General features: G+C 42.6%; 1 protein-coding gene across 2 annotated transcripts in view; it reads left to right on the top strand.

Annotated features, from left to right (window-relative positions):
• Positions 1-20,259, top strand: part of LOC120913185 — a 161,596-nt gene extending 141,337 nt beyond the window's left edge. For both annotated transcript variants that reach the window (XM_040322956.1, XM_040322957.1), the window contains one exon: positions 17,422-20,259. In XM_040322956.1, the coding sequence (XP_040178890.1) occupies positions 17,422-17,514 (93 nt within the window). In that variant the 3' untranslated portion in view covers positions 17,515-20,259. The remainder of the gene's footprint in view (positions 1-17,421) is intronic.
• The last annotated feature ends 2,770 nt before the right edge of the window (positions 20,260-23,029 follow it).

Genomic DNA, 23,029 nt, shown 5'->3' on the forward strand with positions numbered 1-23,029 from the left:
AATTGCCGTCTGGAAAGAAACAAAAGAACTGCAAACCTTTTACCATCCTCTAAGAAGAAATCCACTGCAGATCACTTTTTAGGGGGCAGTAGACACTGCTGCAAGTGTGTAAGTGAGCCTTAGTGACGACGCCCATTTGTAGTGGGGTTTGTTGTTAGTTTAAAGGCTAAGTTCACCTTTTTTTTTTCTAAATTCCAGCCCCCCTATGTACCAATATACCATTATTGTACTTATTTTGCAAAAATCAAACGGCTTTCCATTTATTCTACACACCCTTACCCCACTCTCTTTATAGCTGTTTAAACGCACCGCTCCTTCTGCCTTACTTCCTGGACAGACTTTAGGTCATGAAAGAGGAAGGAGTTGACCAGCTGAGGGTAGATGATGCTGGATGTGTGCTAATGAGATCAGCTGGTCAATTCCTTCCTCATGACCTAAAGTCTGACCAGAAAGTAAGGCAGAAGTAGTGGAGTAGTGTGTTTAAACCGCTATGAAAAGAGTGAGGTAAGAGTGTGTAAAATAAATGGAAAGCTGTTTTATTTTTGCAAAAGAGGTACATTATTGCTATATTGGTACATAGGGGAGCTGGATTTTAGAAAAAAAAGTGAACAAAAAGGATATCGGGGAACCGGAGAAACTGCAGAAAAGGGCAACCAAAATTATAAGAGGCATGGAGGAGTTCAGCTATGAGGAAAGATTAGAGGAACTGAATTTATTCTCTATTGAGAAGAGGAGATTAAGGGGGGATATGATCAACATGTACAAATATAAAAGTGGTCCATATAGTGAACTTGGTGTGGCATTATTCACTTTAAGGTCATCATAGAGGACAAGGGGGCACTCTTTACGTCTAGAGGAAAAAAAGACCCCTTTAACACTAGGGCGGTTTTCAGGTGCTTTAGCGCTAGAAATGGACTCTAAGAGCCTGAAAACTGCCTTTCGTTCATTCCAGTGTGCCTTTTCACACTGGGGCGGTGCAATTGCAGGATGGGAAAAAAAGTCCTGCAAGCAGCATCTTTGGGGCTGGTTAGGAGCGCTATATACAGCGAGCTCAAAATGACCCTGCCCATTGGAATTGATGGGCAGCGCTTTCAAAGCGCCTAAAACACATTTTCAAAGTGCCGCAAAATGGGAGTTTTTAACCCCTTTTTTGGGGTTAAAAGCGGCGCTTTACCGCAAACGCGGCCGCAGTGTGAAAGGGGTCTAAGAGTTGTGAAAATGTGGAATTGACTCCCTCCAGAGGTGGTTCTGGCCAGCTCCGTAGATTGCTTCAAGAAAGGCCTGGATTCTTTCCTAAATGTACATAATATAACTGAGTACTAACAATTATAGGTAAAGTTGATCCAGGGAAAATCCGATTGCCTCTCGGGGGATCAGGAAGGAAATTTTTTTCCCTACTGTAGCAAATTGGATCATGCTCTGCTGCGCTTTTTTGCCTTCCTCTGGATCAACTGTGGGAGAAGGATTATGTTTATGGAGTTGTATGATTTTCTAACAAAGGTAAAATTAGCCTTTAAGTTTATAACTTTGGACGACACAGCACTTTTTTAATTGGTGTCTCGTGATAAAAATGTAACATGAACCATGTAGCTGGTTCTTAATTTTTTTGATAATCTTTGCTACTTTTATCTTTTCCTGTACTGGAGATGTTCCAGATGTTGACCAGTTCCTCTGCATATAGAGATTCTTCCCTTCCTGACAAGCTGTGATTTCAGCCGTGACCACATCACCTAAGACTGTTTGTAGAAGGAATTCCTCAGGGTATGACATAATGCCTTACTCAGGAAGACCCTGTTGTAAGAGACTCCCTTACTTCATACATGAGTGTAGAATATGCTATAATGCTGCGGATAGGATCTTTCCTACCATAATTTTTTTTTAACCTCATTGAATACCTCACAGCATGTGTGACTTCTAACCCTTAATTTGACCCCAGGCTTTAAAGGTTGTCTGCTAGGAAGAGTTTAGAGCTGAAGGGTTTAGATTGCATGTTGAAGGGCTCTGAGTAATACAGAAAGCTTCCATCTCTAATAAATTAAATTGGCAAACAAAATAAATTCTGCAGTTTTTCAATAATTGATGGCTAACATTATTATTATTATTATTTAAGGTACTTGTATAGCGCCGTCAATTTACACAGCGCTTTACATATACATTGTACATGATACAATATTCTACTGCTGATTGATATCAGACGTAGTTTGGTCAATACCAATTAAAGGGCATGCAAAGATAACCCACTTCTGCAGGACAATAGAAAAAAAATTGAGAAGTAAAAGCACACCAATTATAAAAGCTAGAAACTTTTTTTTCTATATACCGTATTTATCGCCCTATAGCGCGCACCGGCGTATAGCGCGCACCCCAAACCTAGAAGGGAATCCTAAGGTAAAAAAGAAATACTGACAGTTACAGTTACTTACAGTTGCCCGGCGTCCATCGGCGGCCTTGTCCAGTCCGGCGTCCGTCTGGGCATTCGTGGTGTCCTCCCCCGCTGTTTTTTAAACGCCGCCGCCGACATATACCGAGCTCAGTACACTCGGCTGGGCTCGGCCACGCTCGTCTCCTAAAGGCTAGGAGGCGGCACAGGGCGTGACCGCGATCGGAGCCGAGCCCAGCCGAGTGTACCCGAGGGTACTGCACTCGGTATATGTCGGCGGCGGCACTCAGAAAGCGGGGATCGGCGTATAACGCGCACCCACGATTTCCCCTGATTTTAAGGGGGAAAAAGTGCGCGTTATACGCCGATAAATACGGTAGATCTTTTTATTAAATTTTTTCTAAAAAGCATACAAAAACATTCAAGTAGTTCGACCCACTCAGGGGTGCACCAGCCCAGTGACGAAAAAGGTCTTAAGGCACTTGGTTGCAAAATAAAGCATAAAAATTATAACAACCGTACAAATCCAGCTTGTGTAGGTGTGTGAAGAATGAAGATGTACAATATACTAAGTCTGTTCAGCAGGACATACTAGAAAATTACTATATAACCATCAAAGATGTGGGGATGCTCTGCAATTGTGAGGCTAAAGCCCCATGTACACGGCTGCTGCTAAACGGATGTTCAGAGACAGCTGGACACTTTTTTTCAACTGCCCCTGAACTCATTCAATGTTATCTCGTGTACATGTACACAGGTTTGTTTACTGTCGTTTTTGGGCAGTTGCAATCATAGCCCTTTTTTTTTTTTTTTAAAGCAAAAAAATGAGTTCAGACACCAAAGTTTCCAACGTTTCAGACGCTAAACGTGGTAGCAGTGTTTTGTTTTATAGGCGTTTTTCGTTTTTTTGGCCATTTAAAAAAAAATATATATTTTTTTATGAAACGCTTCTAAAAGTAAACGCGGCAAAATGGACATTTTAAATGTGGGTTACTATCTGTCAAGTTAAATAATTCAGGAGAGGTTGTAAAAACGTCCCAAGCCTAACGGTAAATCGGAAAACAAAAACAAGCGAGTCAGGCATTGAAGCAACAGAAATGGGTTGCCTGAGTAACTTCCTAGTTCTCTGAGCTCCTGTTTTCCTTGTATTGGATGTATTTGGTGTCTGACTTGCCGTGTACTGACCCCGGCTTTGTCTACCATTAGTGCTTTCTTGCCCTGACCTTGGTGCGTTTTCTTCATCTCCTGCCATTTTTACTCTGCACACGTGAGCGGTTTCCACAGCTGGGTGTACCTGGGGCCGCAATCAGGTTCCAGCTTGCTGCAAGTCCATCACCACCATTGGGGGCCCTGGAGAAGAAGCATGCTGGGTCTTAAACTCCGTGCCATAGGGAACCTAAATTGGCATTTTTTTAAGGGCTCGCTACCATTAAAACCTGACTTTTTGTCTTCGATTTTGCAGTGATAAGTTAACGCGATTTAAGAGAACCTAGTCATAAACTATAATATACTTGAACCTAAAGTGGACTAGTTGTATTCCTCTAAAAACAGAAGACAAGTGATTATTAAATAATGCCTTGGCAGTATTATCACATTGCCAGCCAAACATGCATACTTGGCCACTGCTTCCTTTCATTGTCTCTGAGAAGCAGATCCTTGCAATACTGGGGTGGGTCTCCAGAGAATAGCCTTGAAATCAGGTCTGTTTAACGTAAAAGAAGTAACTTGAATTCTGTGTTGAGGAAATCATACTGACAATGGTATTTATTGAGTTTGATAGGCATCTGATGAATAATGTATAATGAAAGTGTTCCGGTTCTAGCAGTTTATAAAACTGTTGGAAGTTTTGTATTCAGTTACCTTCTAGAACATTATCTGCTTTTAAATATTCCATGGGGAACCATGGCAAACGCCTTCTTTCCTGCATCATGAGGCTCCAAACAAAACAAACACCAAAATCTAAGGGTATGTAAGTAAACTCAATAAAAAGCAGCTAAGTAAACACTCCTTGAATTCCTGCTCAGCCAGTATTGTCTCCGTTCCTCATCTCATGGTAGCAAAATCTACCTGCAGATTTGTAGAGCTGGGATGTTGTTTTAAAATTCAGTCAGTAAAATACTTAAATGGAAATGTTTTCACACTCGAATACATACAACTTTGACTCAGGGCTCATACAAGTTAGAAATGTGTAACTCTTGTGTGAAAGCTGAATGAGTCTTGTGTGAAAACATGTACTGTATAACAGAACCCTTTTGCTCACTTTCCTTCAACAATTTTTATGTGGTGTGTATGTGTGAAATTGCCTTTTTGGGAACACAGGAAACTGGAGACTAATCAAAATCTTAAAATAGATTCTCTGTTCATTCTACCCTCTACTTTATTTCTCAAGAATCTCAAAATATCAGAGATGGAATTACTATATTTTTGCGTTGTTATTTATTTTCTGTTTGAGACGTCAAATAGTAGCTTTTTAAAAATGAATTATGTGGTAAAACAGTAATTTGTACACAAATTGTGTGTATACAAACACAAACCTCCCTAAAAACATAAAAGTACTGTGATTTCCAAGTGTTGTGAAAATAAATCAATATAAAAAAGTGAGTCTATTCAAACAGAAGTAAATAAGGAATTCCAGACTTCCACCAGCAGAATGCACAATTTTTAAAACGCACACTTGCCCTTGTGCCCTTCACCACATGAATGAGCCTCTTACCAGATTATGTTGATCTCTGTGATTGGGGATCAACATAATCTGGTAAGAGGCTCATTCTATTTGAATAGACTCACTTTTTTTTATCAACAAGGCATATTAACATTAGGATGATTCCAGGCTTCCATCAGCATAAACACAATTCATGGAATTGCTAGGTGTCTCCAATATTGGCTCAGCTGGATGACTACATGCAGAATGTTCTGTAAGGAACAAAAACCATACATAGTGTAATTCTGTATTACAAGTTTATTCTAAAATCTATACAGATGGGTATCCCAATTTGGTAGATAAAAACAGCACACCTCTCAGAGGGGATCTTAACGTCCCCCTGGCCCCCACAGTAGACACATCCTCAGGTTCTTCCTCTGTCCCCACTGGATTTTGCAAAAGCATCTCGCAGGCTCTGCACAGAGCCCAACTGGTTGACGTATGGCGCCTCCAACACTGAGGGTAGAGAGATTATTCATTCTATTCCTCCCCCCACAAAATCTATGCGAGAATAGATTATTTTCTTATCCCCCACAGCCAACTTCACACAGTACGAGCTTCCTCCATCAGACATGGGAAATGGTCCGACCATGCCCTCATCTCGTTGACTTATGCACTTTCTGACGCCCCTCTGAAGACGCGTTTCTGGTGGCTCAATGAAAGCCTCCTACAGAGACCAGATGTGGAGGAGGTGGCCAGGGAATTACATTCTTTTTTTTTTTTTTAAAAGGGAATTACATTCTTACTTCCAAACAAACACGACAGCAGACTGTAACCCGGGAGTGGTGTGGGAAGCGCACAAACCTGTTATTAGAGGTATTTTTATAAAAGACGGCGCTCGGATCAAGAGGAAAAGTCAATTAGAACTGCTCCTTTCTAAACTTCACAGAGTCCAACATAAACGCCTCTTCACCCCCTCCTTAGACGCTGAACTCGCCTCCCTCCGCACCCAAATCAACCACCTGCTCTGCTATAGGGCCGAGGCGGCACTGCAAAAATGGCGCCTTACAACGTACGAATCAGGGGACAAATGCAGAAAAATTCTAGCCAGAACAGTTAGGGATCATAAATTACTAGCTTATATCACCCAAATCACGACACTGACCTACCCGGGAAAGAAATTTGCATCATCTATGGCAGTGATGGGGAACCTTGGCACCCCAGATGTTTTGGAACTACATTTCCCATGATGCCCTTGCACTCTGCAGTGTAGTTGAGCATCATGGGAAATGTAGTTCCAAAACATCTGGGGTGCCAAGGTTCGCCATCACTGATCTATGGTATGCTTAACACTTCCCTACTTTTTCCTAAACAAATTAGAATTTTTGAGTGGAATTGGATTTTAATCCTTGAGTGGGTGTGCCAGCATCCCCAGCAGGTGTGTTCCAGGATCACTAAACAGACGAAAGGCAGTGGGGTTCAGGGGTATATTGCAGCAATATATTCATGAAAAGCTGTCTGTTCTGCGCTCCATGTACGCATGTCTAGGTTTACATTACAGCCCTGACTGAAGTACATTCTCCAAGTTAGTTAGATATTTATGTTTTGAAAATGCAAAGACTTATGTTTTTGTCAGGAAGCGTAAAATCCTTTTGTAAAAAAAAAAGAAATTATCATAAAAAATAACAATGTGAAGCTTCTATGGCACAGTTTGAGATGCTGGAAACATTTAAAGAGATTACGATTAAACCAGCCATGTGCATCCAACAAGAATCTCTGATGATTTCAGAGGTTAAGAATGGAAGAAGAGAACTGTTTACTTAAAGAGAAAGCTCAGCTCAGGAAATCTTCAGCAGCTACCTCTGTATGAGCACTTTGCTATTATCGGGGACACTGCTCACGGCATGAATCGCCTACTTTTAAATCCTCTTCTGTGTTACTTCTAAGGAAAACATATTTTCCCTTTTTTGATAGCCTTAGTTCTAACCTGCTCCCTAATTGCTGATCTAACTGCTGATCTTTCTATTTGAAAAGCTCTAATAAATGAGATTTGTGCTACAGACCTTCATTGATCTTTGTGTTTTGTAGGTGATTAGATTTATCCGTTATGAATTGAATAAAAGAACCAGGTACCACATAGTAATTTCTTTCTACCTCGGGACTTTGTACCATTCGTTGTGTTCACCATGAAAGGGTTGGTGTGGAAACAACTGAATTATTCAGGGATGCACATCTCTAGTCTTTGAATGCCAAAAAACACGTCAGGAATTTGAGATAGATCATTCTCATTATTGAACCAGATTTTTAATTTTTTTCACTTTTCGTCTTTTTATAGTTGGAGAAATGCAAATCTGTCTGAGAATGCTGGTCTTTGAGGACTGGAGTTTTCCAGCATTTTGGAAGACCCCTGCAAGCAGCACCTACTTCAGTGTCACTTCCTTTGTGCGCCATACACTAAGGCTGGCCATACGCGCATTGAATCGTCATGAATTGGATGAAATTCGCCCCATGGGTGGCTCTGTGTGCAACACCTGGTTCGGCAAAAGTTTATTTCTTCTGTCGAGCGAGGTGGGTGGAAAATTGTTGCCCAAAACAGCATCTGCATCCAATCAGATGCAGGCACTGTTTGAGTATTCTCACAGCTAAGGCCACCAACCATGACCATAGAGTAGCCATCAGTGAGAGATTTGTCCATTTGCACTGTTAAGCCTCGTACACACGGGCCAGAATCTCGTCGGGAAAAATTTTCGGTTTTCCTGACGAGATTCTTGGCAAGAATCTCTTGTCGCCCGAGTGTACACACTCCTTTCAAAAGAACCGCGGTGCGCTCGTCACATTCGATGCCGTCGCCGCCATTTTGCTTCACGCTACCTATGCCGTGGAAGCTGCCTTGCATGCGTCTAAGTCATTTCGAGCATGCACGGGTTTCCACAGTGACAGTTAAGTATACAGACGCTTGGGTTTCTCATCAGGGATCAGGCCGACAAGAATCTACACGAGAAAATAGAGAGCAGGATCTCTTTTTTTCTCGTCGAGATTCTGGGCAGATTTCCAGACGAGAAACCTAAAAGCCTCATACACACGCTCGGTTTACTTGTCAAGAAAGCTCTGCCATCAGTTTTCTTGCTGGTTCTTGCTGAGAAAACCGAGCGCTTTAGTATGGGTGGAGGAATCTGTTTGATTTCTTTCATTCAGCCCACAGACAGTGCTCAAGGGGAATCCCTCCCGCTGAGCCTTTGTGTTTTACCTGAAGGCAGAAGCCCTCTCTGCTGGGAGAACACAGACATTATTGCTAGCGACTATAATGGCTGCTAGCAATAATTGCATGTAAAATCTGACGGACTGGTTGTATACAAGTTTATCGATCAACTTGGGTACATTTAGCCTGCCCATACATGGTTTGAATTCAAACCCTCTATGATCAGCTTTAGTCTCCCCAGACTCCCTAGACACACTAGGCATCAGTGGCTGTTGGTGCTCAATATTTGGGGGGGCGCGAGTAAGGGGGGGCAATATTTTTCCCCCCTCACTCACACAACCACCAGCCCCCCACGGGAGATGGAAGTGAAGGCGGCAATGGGACTGTGGCCCGTGATCGGAGGTGGTGCGGGCTCCTGGAACCTGCCCCTGGCCCCCTCACTCACGCTAGCACCCACCCGTTCTTGCCTTAAGAGGTGGTGCTGGATCTGGGGAAGGGCATCGGGTAGCTGCCTCTCAGCCCCTCCGCCAGCTGCAGCTTCCCGGAAATGCTGGCCCGTTGCTTCTCCTCCCAGCCGAACAGGAATTGGGTCCTGAGACCTGATTGGCCCCGAGTCCTAAGACTCCCTGGCCAATCAGGTCTCAGGACCCACTTCCTGATTGGCCAGGAGGAGAAGCAGGAAGACATTAGCGAATATTAATTCAATTCGCTAATGTCACACAACTGGGTGGGCTTGGCATGGGAAAAAAAAAAACCCCCACTGTAATCCATGCGTCTGGTGCCCTGCATGTAGATCAGGGGTCAGGTGCATCGGTTAGTGGGGGCGGCGCCCCTAATGGAGTGGCCGCCACTGCTAGGCATAAAAAATACCTGGTAAAGCCCCGAATGCATGAACCCAATAGGGAGCATTTATAAAGCAGCAAATGTGACTTTGACAAAACATTCTGCATGTGTATCTTCCTGGTATGTGTTTCAAATTACAGTGATTGATTTACCAGCAGTAAATGTCACATATATGCCCCTATGTGTCTATTTCATATGCGTTGTGTTGACGAAGATTTACCTTAAACTGTTTGTGCAACAATTGTGAAGCAAAGTCGTCTTTTTTTGGTAAAAAAAAACAAACCATAAAACCTAAACTATGATTTAGATAAATATTTGGACATGTTTTAGAAGCCATTTATTGAGATGTGGACTTGTGTTCATGTGTTTTACTATCTGCTACCCTTATGATCTTAAAATAACTATAAAAGGAAAGATGAGATCATGGAACGGCGACCACAAAAAAGTATTTTTTCAATTACATGTAAGAAAGACAAATTGGATAATCACACAAGAATTAAGAAGACGCAGTCTCTGATTCGGATTATTTTTATTTACTGCATTTTATTTGAATTAGTCACTAATGCGCTGTGCTCTCTAGAAGCAGGAATGCCGTTTAAAGACTTTCACTGGTAAATAGTAAATTCAGGACTGCTCAGAGTTCATGAACATCTTTGGTTATAATTAAAGTGGATGTAAACCCTCTCCTATACCCAGTGAAGTGAACAGCCTCAGATTATACACAGAGATGAAACAAATCCTCCTACGCACATTTTTACATGTTTTTTTGCTGTCTTCAGCTTTATACTGTTTAGGAAATGCACATTGTGTTCGAATTTTGTCTTCCTGATTCACCTGTGGGTGTGGATTCTTGCCATACACTGTGAGACAGCTGATTGGAGGAAAGGCACACCCCCCTATCCAGATAGGCAGAAAAAGGAAGAAACAATGCAGAGCTGTGCTGTGAATAGACCAGTTCTCTGCTAATCTAGTTATAGCACCCACCCCGACACACAATTCAGGCTGGTTTTATCTCACTTGTCCAACGTTATCATGCTGATAACAGAAGAGCGGAGCAGGAGAAAGCCACGGGACTCAGGGCTTTGAAGAAAGATGCTACACATGTAAATATCTCCTAAACAGTGCACATTTAGGAGATATTTACTGTAGTTTACTCCCACTTTAAAGCAGAGTTCCACCCAGAAATAGAACTTACGCTGATCCAGTTCCTCCCCCCTCCCGTATCTATTTTGTAATTCATGCACCGGTGCCCTGAAAGGGGTCGGACTCTTGAATAAGGGGTGGTCTAGGCGGCCATATAAGTTGGTGTAGTGGAGAGAGGGGGTGGCGCCCAGGCGCCCCTAATGAACGGGCCGCCACTGGTGGGCTCCCTCCAAGGCAAACTTACCCTCAAGCTATACACTGCAATATGTGCTTCAGCTTGGGAGACTCTGAAAATTATAGAGTTAGGACGACAGTACAGAGAGGAGCCTTGACGGGGGCATTGCGGCTTACGCATATATTTGCAAATGTGTACAAGCAAAGCCCTCTGTATTTAACATGAATTTTATACGACAGGACAATTTGGTTGTTTTGCATGCTGGCTGGTAAGTATGCTGGGAAATCTTTGTGATTGCTTTCACAGGGGTCACATGATCGGGGGCCGGTCTTTGTTTTTCACAGCTCAGTCTCTGTGCAGGAAACATGCAGTGAGTGGTGCTTTAAGCACAAAGCCCATCCCTTTGCACTGCGCATATGTGTTAGGCGGTCAAAGCGTGGATTTATATCCTTTGTAGTTGAGGAATATATTTAAAGGGCAATTCCACTTTTGTGAGAAAAAAAATGGCAAATCATTTTTTCTCTTTCGTTCATGGACGGACACAGCCTTAATCTTGACATAGTGGGTATTAGCCTTCCTTTAGGAGTGACTAGGCATAAAAAACTTAAAGAAAAGGTTAACTTATCATACACACCCTACAGCCTAGTTTTAGGAGAAGACATGGCTCCCTTCAGGCCCATGGCTTGGAGGATGTTAGTTCAGTTTTTTGGAGGTAGGGCTCCCTACCTAATTTTCCACAAGGATAAGGTGGTGCTGCGTCCGCAGCCATCTTTTCTACCTAAGGTTGTCTCACTAAATTCTATAAGGTTGATGTGAGTGCATCTTCGGATGCTTCTTTCGGCCGAAAAGTTTTGCAGGCGGCTGTTTAGAGTTGCGACTCCTCAGTGGAGGAGCTCTGTTTGTTTTGGGGTGCAGTTTAATTTTATGCTGTTCCCACCCCTCATTTTTTTGACACTGCTTTGGGACGTCCCACTATGTCAAGATTAAGGCGGTGTCCGTCCATGAACGAAAGAGAAAGTAGGATTTTATGCTCACCGTAAAATCTCTTTCTCTGAGTTCATGGACGGACACAGCACCCTCCCGCCTTTTTATGTTTGTACTACTTTTTGACGAACTGACCTGGGAGATGCAGAGAGAGGGTTATACCCAGAGGGCCCTACACCCTACAGGGCCCGGCTGTAGGGTGTGTATGATAAGTTAACCTTTTCTATAAGTTTCTGCCTAGTCACTCCTAAAGGAAGGCTAATACCCACTATGTCAAGATTAAGGCTGTGTCCGTCCATGAACGAAAGAGAGAGAGCATAAAATCCTATTTTTTAAACCTATAGCTTATACAATTGCGAGTCACATTGTAATAGACTGCATCTGCAGCTGCTGTAATTTTCTGTAAAATGCAATATGGCCACCTGGAGGATGAACAAAATCCAATTTGTATCTTGGTGTAGACTTCTGGGAAAATCAGTGAGCCAATCACACAAACAGGAAATTACATCTGTCATTTCCTGCTTGTGTGATTGGCTTAATTTTTTCCCCTGAAGTCTGTGCACTGAGATACAAATGTGATTTTGAGTCTTCCCTGCAGCAAAAATGTCATTTTTGGTCAGATACTCCCAAGGGGAAATCAAGTCTAAAGGAATGCAGGCGCTGCCACTTTCCTTATTAGAGCCCTGCAGGTGCAGCAGCTGGTTCATTAATATAAAACCACCCCCATACAGGTTCACTTGGGACACAGAGAAACAAACAGGTATTTCTTTAGAATAACAAAAGGTAGGAATCTGCAATAAACATCCTGTAGATCACCCGGAGCGGGATGTTTTTGTGTCCTGAGTTCAGCTTTAAGCTCTAGGATTGTAATCCTTATTCTTGCTTACTACTTACCTTAACCAATACTCGCTGACCTGGAACAAGAATACAACCAATCAAATGGCAGCACACCTGACCTATGACTTTGAAAAAGCCCCAATTCACACCAGAATGCGGCGCAGGAAACCCACAATCCGTGCGCATTTCCTGCCCCACATTCAACTTTTACTGCCCTTACGACCTGCAGTGGGTGTCGGTGCAATGTTAACACCCCCCAAACACAGTGCGTTTGCCTGCACTGAATCACATGATGCAAAACGGCCATGCAATCCAGTGGCAGTGTTTCCAAAATTGGTGCATGCATGACTTTAGTGTGATGTGGTGCAAGTTGAACCCGTTCAAATTTATGGGCTCAAAACACACCACATTTAATCACATGTGAATGGCATAGGAATGCGGTGTGATTCTTGTGTGATTCATAGACAATTCATAGTGTGACCAAAGGCTGAAAGTCCCTTTTCCTGTTTTGATAGGAGTTCTTTTGTTACACACTTTTCACACCATTGTTCACTAAAACACCCCCGATAATTCCGTGGACAATAGACAGTGGGGGATATTTTACTAAAACCAAAGCGTAAAATATTTGGTGCAGCTCTGCATAGCAACCAATCAGCTTCCAGGTTTTATTTTCAAAGCTTAGACCCCTTTCGGACTGGGGCGGTTTTCAGGAGCTTTAGCTCTGCTAAGCGCCTGAAAACTGCCTCCCAATCATTCCAGTGTGACTTTTCACACCGGGGAGGTGCACTTGTGGGACGTAGGGAAAAGACCTGCAAGCAGCATCTCCCAAAATGCCCTGCCCATTGGAATGAATAGGCAGCGCTTTCCAAACGCCTGAAAAGCGATTTGAAAGCGCTGCAAAACAGAGTTTTTAACCCCTTTTTTGGGGATTAAAAGCGCCAAGGTAGCGGCCGAAAGCAACACAAAAGCACTGCTTAACCACTACCAGCCCAAGGACATCATATGATGTCCTTAACTTTCAATGGAGATATCTGAATGGTGCAGATATCATTCTTTTCTGCCAGTGATTCTTTGCATCGTAAGAACGATCATAGCGGCAGTTCAGCCACTTGATCGCTCTTACAGGCGACGGGAGGGGACTTCTCCTCCTCCCGATGCCCTCCGGTGCGTCTTTGGGCTGTCCCGTGCCATCGGGGACCCGGAGAAAGATTTCTCTGCTGCCGGATTAAGAGCATAGAAATTTCCGGTGACCAGATTAGTCCCCAGTCATCTCTTTGACCGTCGGAGGCCCGGGCACAAGGTTATGACGTCACGTCTGGGCCGCGGATGTCAACAAAGCGACGATTTTGGCTGGAAAGAATCAGATCTGTAATTTTTTGATCTGACGCTTTCCAGCCTGGAGGAGAACTGTGAGGTCTTATAGACCCCATAAAGAGGACCTGTCACGCATCATTCCTATTACAAGGTATGGGTTAGATTCCTTGTAATAGGAATAAAAGTGATCAATTATTTTTTTTAAAAAAGTGTAAAAATAAAACATTTACAATAAAATAAACAATACAAACATTTTTAAAGCCCCCCTGTCCTCGCGTGCTCGCGCACAGAAGCGAACACACACGCAAGTCCCGCCCACATATGTAAACGCCATTCAATTCCACTAGTGTCTGAAATTTAAAAACGGGACATGTTGGGTATCTATCTACTCAGTGTAACATCATCTTTCATATTATACAACAAAATTGGGCTAACTTTACTGTTTTGTTATTTTTTTAATTCATGAAAGTTTTTTTTCCAAAAAAAACTTGTTTGAAAAATTGTTGCACAAATACCGTGTGACATAAAAAGTTGCAACAACCTCCATTTTATTCCCTAGGGTGTCTGCTAAAAAAAAACATCTATAATGTTTGGGGGGGTTCTGAGTAATTTTCTAGCTAAAAAATTATGCTTTTTATATGTAGGAGAGGAGTGCCAGATTAGGCTCGGTATGGAAGTGGTTAAACTGCGCTAAAGTGCCTCTAAAATGAGTGGCGCTTTTCCGCCAATGCGGCCGCGGCCCCAGCGTAAAAGGGGTCTTATTTGAACTAGCTGAAGTTAAAAGCCGATTGGCTACCATGCACAGCTGCACCAGATTCTGAGTGCACCAGTTTTAGTAAATCTCTTCCATTGCTACACATTGCCATTCATAAATAGAAACCTTATTTTATATCAACTCAATTAACAAAGAGAGTCTGTCTTGCGGCGCATCGGAACAGTAGTCAAAACCATTTTCCCTACAATAAAAATCATTGTTTGTGCCTATAGGTGCTTTTTAAAGGATTGTGAAAAAGGCAAATGTTTTTTGTTCATTTCCTCGAACAGCCCTTTTCCTCTTTCTGTTGTTTGTATGTAATGTGTATAGTGAAAGCAATGTTATAATTGCAGTGGGATTCTTCCATTGTGCTGACTTGGAAATGACTCATGTTTAGTAGGATTTTTTTTTTTTTTACTTTCAATGGAAAGTGACCAAGTTGACGTCCTGTTTTGCTGGCTCAAGCCTGGGCTTGTGGTGAAATAATTAGGATTGTCACCCTGTGGTTAAGAGTACAGCAAACCTCCCATTCAGTTCTTGTGCGGAGCAAATTCATTCCTGCTAGTTCAACACAAAAATATTCCAGTTCCAGAGCAAAACACATGAGTTGCAAAACAGCTTCTAGCACTACAGCAAAATACTTAAAATGCACATGTATGGAGTTTCACATGTGTAATTCCTAGATGTTTGTGGTAAATGTCAATACAGCAAAAGTCATGTTATTACCATTTCTGTATCTGTGATGTACACTGGGCATAATGAAAAAAAATATGTAGCACTACCCCCGGAGGAGCTGCTGAATATTTCGGGGCGGCATGTTACCTCTATTTTCTCGCCGTCCAGGGTAGTAGAAGAGAGATGAAAAAGTTCCAAATGTCCACACTTTACACTTCTTTTTCTAAGATTTATTTACAGAACTTGGTTAAAAAAGCAAATCACTACTGTAAATATTACTTTCACTGTCCCACAGTAGAAAAATTAACCCCTTACAGTAGCGATTATTTGCGCTTTTTGTACTTTTTTGTTTTTTTTAACCCCCATTATGTTACTAAACATCTCAGGCCTGGGGTCACACCTCTGTTTTTTTGGTGCTTTTTGCAGAAACACACTACAGTTCATTTACATGATTTCCTATGGGACACGTTCACATCCATGATTTTTTTTTAGCTGCTGCGTATTTGGAAAGGGCAAGGACTTTTTAACGCAAAACGGGGCTATTTTGTTTTTTTTTTGGTTCAATATACTTCAATGGAGAAGCTGCAGAAAAGCATGTAATGTGTTTTTGCGGCAATTTGTGTTTTGTAATCTGCCCAACAACAAATTGGCCCAAAAAAAATGAAAAATGCTATTTTTTTTTTTTTTAAGGCTATTATCCGATTAATCGAAATAATAATAGGCCAACTAATCGATTATAAAAATAATCGTTAGTTGCAGCCCTAGTTCAGGTGCATAATCTCAATTGGGAAACACTCCTGCTTCCAGCAAACAGTTCTCGTCGCCACTCTAGCCACAGTGGGTATTGCTCACCCGGATAGGTCCCTCCTTACTGGCCTAGCAGCCGGAATGGCATACGGAATAAAGTATAGTCTCTGCCACAGAACTTCCCCTATGGGGAGACACTTTTGGTCCAGAATCCTCTAACACAGGATTCAGCACCCGGATCTCCCCAGATTCACTTCTGTAGAACTCAGATCTGACAGGCGATCACCATCAAGCCTCTCAGTGCATCCTTCGATGAAGTTTCCAGGCCTTCTCCCAAGATACCAGCCTCTTGCATGGTCCTCTCCAGGATAGGTCCTCCCCTGGCTTCCTTCATCAACTGGCTTCCTCCCACAGGACAGACAGCAGAGGATCACCTTGAAAGCTCAGACCCAGTCTAGATCACAACCCCGGACCAAAGTGGTTCCGGAGCCAGGATTTCAGGAGCACGCACCCCCGGCCGGCCACGAGGTGCATGGGACGACAGACCGACGACCCACGACTGACGACCTCGGTCCAGTGGCGTCTGTCCTTTAAGTACCCCTCCCCAGCATGCACAGCGGGATGATCACCCCCACTGATTGGCTGCCGAGGGGGACACCCAATACAGCCTGACTCTGCTGCTGCCACCCTTGGCCTGGGGTGGTAATGACACCTCCAGGCGAACATTGGTGGTTACTCCCAGCACAGCCATGGCTGGAACAGAGGCTAAATTTGGTCATAATTATACATGTCTGAGTCAACTAACACTCAGACCCCCTATAAATTAAAAAGCAGGCCGCTACAAATATATTGTTTTATTATTAGGGCTGCAACTAACGATTATTTTCATTATTTCATTGTTTCGATTAATCGGATAATAGCCTTAAAAAAAAAATATATAGCATTTTTACATTTTTTTGGCCCAATTTGTTGTTGGGCAGATTACAAAACACAAATTGCCGCAAAAACACATTACATGCTTTTCTGCAGCTTCTCCATTGAAGTATATTGAACCAAAAAAACAAAATAGCACCGTTTTGTGTTAAAAAGTTCTTGCCCTTTCCAAATACGCAGCAGCTGAAAAAAAATCATGGATGTGAACGTGTCCCATAGAAAAATGTGTAACTGAACTGTAGTGTGTCTCTGCAAAAAGCACCAAAAAACAGAGGTGTGACCCCAGGCCTGAGATGTTTAGTAACATAATGGGGGTTAAAAAAACAAAAATAGGTAAAAGAGCAAATAATCGATACTGTAAGGGGTTCATTTTTATTTACTGTGGGACAGTGAAAGTAATATTTACAGTAGCGATTTGCTTTTTTGTACTATAAAGGGCTAATTTAAGTTTTTTTAACCCCATTATGTTACTGGCCGATTAATCGATTATGAAATTAATCGATTACAATTTTCATAATCGATTAGTTGTCGATTAATCGATTAGTTGTATCGGCCCTATTTATTATTATTATACAGGGTTTATTTTGTTATTAGGGGTAATTTTGTGTGGGGTTAACCATTTTTTTGTTTTTGTTTTGTGCATTCATTCTTCATGCTCCGCGTCTCATGATGGGGTGTGTCCCCCTTTCCTACTTGTTGGGAGAATGGAAACCACAGAATTAGTTGCTGTGTACACTTTATTATGTAGCAATATGATCATGTTATAATCTTTCTTTATTTTCTTTTTTTCTTTTAGCCTATTGGCTTCCTGTACAAATGGCTGTGGGGTGGCCTGATCGCTGGTAGTACCATGTTCCTTGTTTGGTGGAGCACAAAGCAGCTTGGCTAAGCCTGCCGGCTGCCTCTGGGAGATTCAATGCTTTCCTGGTGAAGATAAACTGAAGGCACTGCACAGACCATGCTGGATCAGGCATAAGACTAACAACTAGTTTATTATTGTGTTTTAAGTGTGAACCTTTTCCCATTCCGGAGCGACTGCAATTCACTGTGTCTCAGGCTTTTCTGCCGAACAACTGCTGAAGAATGGGGGGGGGGGGGGGGCAAATACAACATATCAACATTATCCAGAAAGCTGGCATAGTGTTTGTCTTCAACAAATGTTCTACTGCTGGAATCCAAACAACGCCGCTCAAGTTGTGTGCCGCTGGCAAACATTTGAAGTCGTCGCCCATGCAGACTTCTGCATCGCTTCGAATTGTGAAGTACGTTCTTGGGATGTGACGAAGGTTTCCATGTGAACTTTTTTCAATTCATTCTTATTAAATTTGAACTTTTGTTCTGAAGGTCAGTAAAAGGTCATTATATTCAAAGGGGATACCCATTTTCCCAACTTACAGCAAAGGATCCTACCACTCCCAGCTGACCAAAGATGTTGTTCTGAAGAGATCAGTGCTCTCGTTTTTAGTCTCCTGGAAAGCATCCACAGATAGACGTTTAAAATTCTGCCGAAAGAAGGAAATCTGCCGTTCTTAATACATACAAGGACCAATGAAGACTGACATATTCTGCTCGTCAAAGGAAGAGAGCAGTATGTTTACAAAGGAAAGCAAAAACTAACACAATCTGGATAGAAATGTATTATTATGTATGTCGTTATTTTTTTTTTTTTTTTGAAGCAGTTGAACATAAGCGATGCTGAAATGAACTCTAACATTGTATAAGTAGAAAATAGCATGATCACTTTTCTGGTAATGTCATATTTTGCTATAACACAACTATTACGAAATGCAGTTTCTCCACAGCTGTTTTATATTGCTGCCTTGCTGTGTGCTTTACCTATTATTCTTCCCTTCTGCCTTTCCAGACAGATGATATATACACTACAGACATGGAATGCCATGCTATCTTGACTATTGTGCCGTAACTTATTGAACTGTGGAATCTATGGAATTTTGATATGCATCCTATAATTAATATGATTTATACATCTAGTCAGGAGAAATATTTGGCCTTCTTTATGTCAATCCAGCAGCATTAACGTGCCCCAAGTACTATAGCTGACAATTTTTCTTTTTTTTTTATGCCATAAATGGAGCAATGAAGTAAAATGAGCCATTGGCATACTTTCAGAATTTATCAATTAGAGGGGTCGGAATAATGTTTTTTTACAGACAATTGTGCTTCGTACATCACTCATTGCCTTGGTCACTCCTGAATACAAATTAAAACACAAACACCCTGCAAAATGGAAGCTTTATACTTTCCTGTTTGTTGCATGGTGTGGTAAAGTATTCACTTTTTCAGACAAACCAACACCAAGTGGATTCTCCACTGACAAATGTTGGGTGGCACGCTTTAAAATTTTCCATGGACAAGTCTGTTGTCGGATGATTGCTGTTTTTCAAGCGATCGGAATTTCCGCTAACAGCCTGTCCTCACACAATTCCCCTCGGAAAATCCGATCGTGTGTATGAGGCTTTACAGTTCGACCATCGTTGGAGGCAAGTACAGCAGAGATCTGGAGAGTGCGGAAGGTGAAAAGGTGATCTAATACTTGAGCAGCTCTGGGCACCAATGCTAGCCAACACTTATGTTGAATAAAGTGTGCCTTGTTGAACACTGAGGTTCCTCTCATGGACCTCTACATCACTACTATCCCCTGTAGGGACCTAGGGTTGGATGGGAGAAACCACAGCACTCTGCGGGGAATAGATATTGTTGGGTTGAGAAATGTACCAGAGTCTCAAGCATGTTTTGGCTTTAGAGAGGAAGGTCCTGCCACCAGAGTGCTGGAGATGTTCTCTCTATATATTGCTGTCGAGAATTTGGCTACACCCTCCAGCATAAATCTTCAGCATTCGTCACTTTTAGGTTCAGTGGATGCCCGCGGTTCCCCGCCACATGCTGTAGTTTCTGCTTCCAGCCACTGCTAACTGTTGTGTCCCAAGGCACTGAAAGAGTTTTGCAAAATACCACATACCGTACCCATCTGCAGGTTACATTTCCCAAATCACCATACTTTATTAAAATATAGTTTTATCTGCTATACTAAAATACAAATGATATGTGCTTTAAAAGAACCATATATAGATCACTTTATGATTATTATTTTTATTATTATTGTGTATTTGTTTTACAGAGAGTTCTTTAATGAGCTCATGGGAGATAAACAATCACATTGAGCTTATGCACTCTTCTTCTATTGGTACTTAGATTCTAACCAATTTAAGCCAATATTTTCTCCAAAAAGCACAGGAAAAGTAGAATTCCAGCTAACACCTAACAAGTCCTCAAAATGCTCCCTCCCTACTCCTAACACCTATACTACAAACTAACCTGTGTAAAAAAGATTAATATGCTTACCTATTTTCAGCCAGTCTGGTCATGTGATCTGCCTCCCCTGTGTCAGCCAGTGGCGACTTCAGACGACAGAAGGGACTGCCAACAACGCTGTACCTTGGGAGCCTATGAGTGATGTCATGGCTCCTGGCTTTCCCAGTTGTTGCCAGGCACTCTTTACATTCCCCTGTAGCCACCACTGGCTGACACAGGGGATCACATGACCGGAGAAACCTCAAAATAGGCAAGAATATACATATTTTTGAGACAGATTAGTTGGTATAGGTGTTAGGAGAGGGGGTATTTTAAGACTAGATTGGCTTTAGCAGGAATTCTGCTTTAATATTGTACAATTATTCATTAAAGTGTCTTTATTTCAGTAAAACTATTGAAACGAATATGCTGCCAATAGCAACTGATCGTCATTTGCTGCCATTTTATGGGAAAATTATATAAGAGTCTTGTCTGCAGTGGTTTTGCACAGAGCAGCCCTGATGCTCCTCTTCTCGGGACTCCTCCTGAGTGCCCTCATAGGAAACCGCTTCCTATGGGAGCACTTGTGTTGGGCTATTTGCCCACTTCCACGCACTCTGCTCACAAGTAAGGATGAGCTCAGGCATATTCACAAGTCCACATGCCCGCGCCCGCCAGGAACCTATCATTTTGCAGCGCTAATCACAGGCAGTGAGACATTTCCCGATCTGTGCAGACACGGATCGGGAAATGTCTCGCTGCCTGTGATTAGTGCTGCGGAGGGTCAGCTTCCTGGCGGGCGCGGGCATGTGGACTTGTGAATATGCCTGAGCCCATCCTTACTCACAAGGTTTGACTGACAGCAGCAGGAGCCAATGGCTCCAACTGCCCTCATCCCAGCCTGTGAGAGAGGGGAGATAGGAGAAGACATTGCACAGCGCTGGATCGAGATCGGGCTCAGGTACGTATCTGGGGGAGGGGGCTGGGAGTGTGCTACTATTACATTTTTTTTTCTTTTTTTACCTTAATGCTGAGAAAGCAAAACCTTTTACCTTTACAACCACTTTAAAGCTGGCCATATATGAATCAATTTCATATAATTCCTGCTGAATAAGCCAAAATGTGTTCTTTTAGCACCACCAGGCTCTACAAATCTAGATTTTTTTTCAATTGATTTTGTCAAACGAGCCAAAGTTCTCAGCCAAACAGCACCTGCATCCAATCAGATGCCAGCCCTGTTAACATATCTTGATAGCTGACACCCGTTGGCTATGAAAATATCCAAACAGTGCCTGCATTTGAATACAATACCTGGCACTGCACATTTTCCAATCTGCAATGTTTAGCGTGGATGGGGGAATTAAGTCACTTTAATTCAGCCTGCGGGGCTGAACAAGAGAAACCTTAACATATATGCCTATAACGCTATAGAGCGTGGGTGCTCAACCAGTGGCAATTGCAGCTCCCCCATTCTCTCAAGAGGTACACATTTCTGTTAAGAAGTGCAGAATATTGCAGCCTTGCATTTTTTTAACCTTCAGAAATCCTATTAAAAAAAGTAGGTTTCCCATTAGCCATGCAACTATCAGTTCTGATCTTTAATATGAAGTTTGCACACTGTATTGCATTATGAGGCACCTGAATGTGTTTTTGTTTTTTTAGTAGAGGCAGACATTTTTGTGGGCTAAGCTATGTTCAGTCTATCCAATTCATAGAAACTAGTAATTTTACTGGATGAGTCAAAGGTGAAATGGTAGACTGCATGCTTAAAGAAGAATTCTAGGCACAGTATATTTTTACATAAGTAACTGATCCAGCTTGGACCAGTGTAGTATGTATATACCGTACCTGGCTGATGCCCCTGATAATTAGAAATTACTGAAGTAGACACCGCTATTGCAGTGTTCTCCATTTACTTTCGGGTCCTTGCTGAGCAGCCAGCCTGATGCATTGTGATCATCTACTTTGTGATCATCTACGTGTCTACCCTATGTAATTCAAAGAATACTTTGCATTTTCTAAATGAATGCTAAGGGTTCTCTGAATGGATGAACGTGACATCATTGGAAGTGTGACATCATCATGTAAACCGCGCCCATGCCAAGCAGCTGACCTCCTGTATTCATTATGCATCAGCCGGGCCACTTAGCATGGGACCTGAAGGCAAGTGGCGATCACTGGACTAACAGTATTTACTAGGGTTGTCCCGATACCACTTTTTTAGGACTGAGTGCAAGTACCGATACTTTTTTTTATGTACTCGCCGATACCGAATACCGATACTTTTTTTAAATGTGTCCCCAAATGCAGCCATGTCCCCCACATATTAAAGCCATGTCCCCCACAAATTTCAGCCATGTCCCCCACATATTGCAGCCATGTCCCCCCACATATTGCAGCCATGTCCCCCCACATATTGCAGCCATGTCCCCCCACATATTGCAGCCATGTCCCCCAACATATTGCAGCCATGTCCCCCCACATATTGCAGCCATGTCCTACATACCTTGATGATGCCGCACGTGCCGCCGTTAATCAGCATGCGGGGAAAATTACAGCTTTCGTTTTAATAGCTGTATCCCCGCCGCGTATAGACACTCCCCCTTGCGTGGGATTGGACAGATCATCCGTCCAATGCTGCGCAATGGGGAGTGTCTATACGCGGCGGGGATATAGCTATTCAAACGAAAGCTGTAATGTTCCCCGCACGCTGATTAACGGCGGCTTTGCGGTTTGCGGCGACGGGTTTGCGGCGGCGGGGGGGGGAACAAGTATTCTATTTCAGTATCGGGGGTATTTGCGGGAGTACGAGTACTCCCGCAAATACTCTGTATCGATACCGATACTGGTATCGGTATCGGGACAACCCTAGTATTTACTTTAGTGATTTCCAGCTTCAGGGTCATCGGCCTGGTATGGTGTATACATAGAATGCATTGATCCAAGCTGCACCAATGTAACTTCGTAAAAATTGACCATGCCTGGAATTCTTTCATTTATCACAAAACATGGCTGTCTCCACATCTGTTCTGTACAACAGAGAGATTGGCACATGTAAAATAACACATACAGTGGCCCATGTTGTCCTTCAT

Source organism: Rana temporaria, chromosome 9 (genome assembly GCF_905171775.1).
Source record: "Rana temporaria chromosome 9, aRanTem1.1, whole genome shotgun sequence".
NCBI lineage: Eukaryota > Metazoa > Chordata > Amphibia > Anura > Ranidae > Rana > Rana temporaria.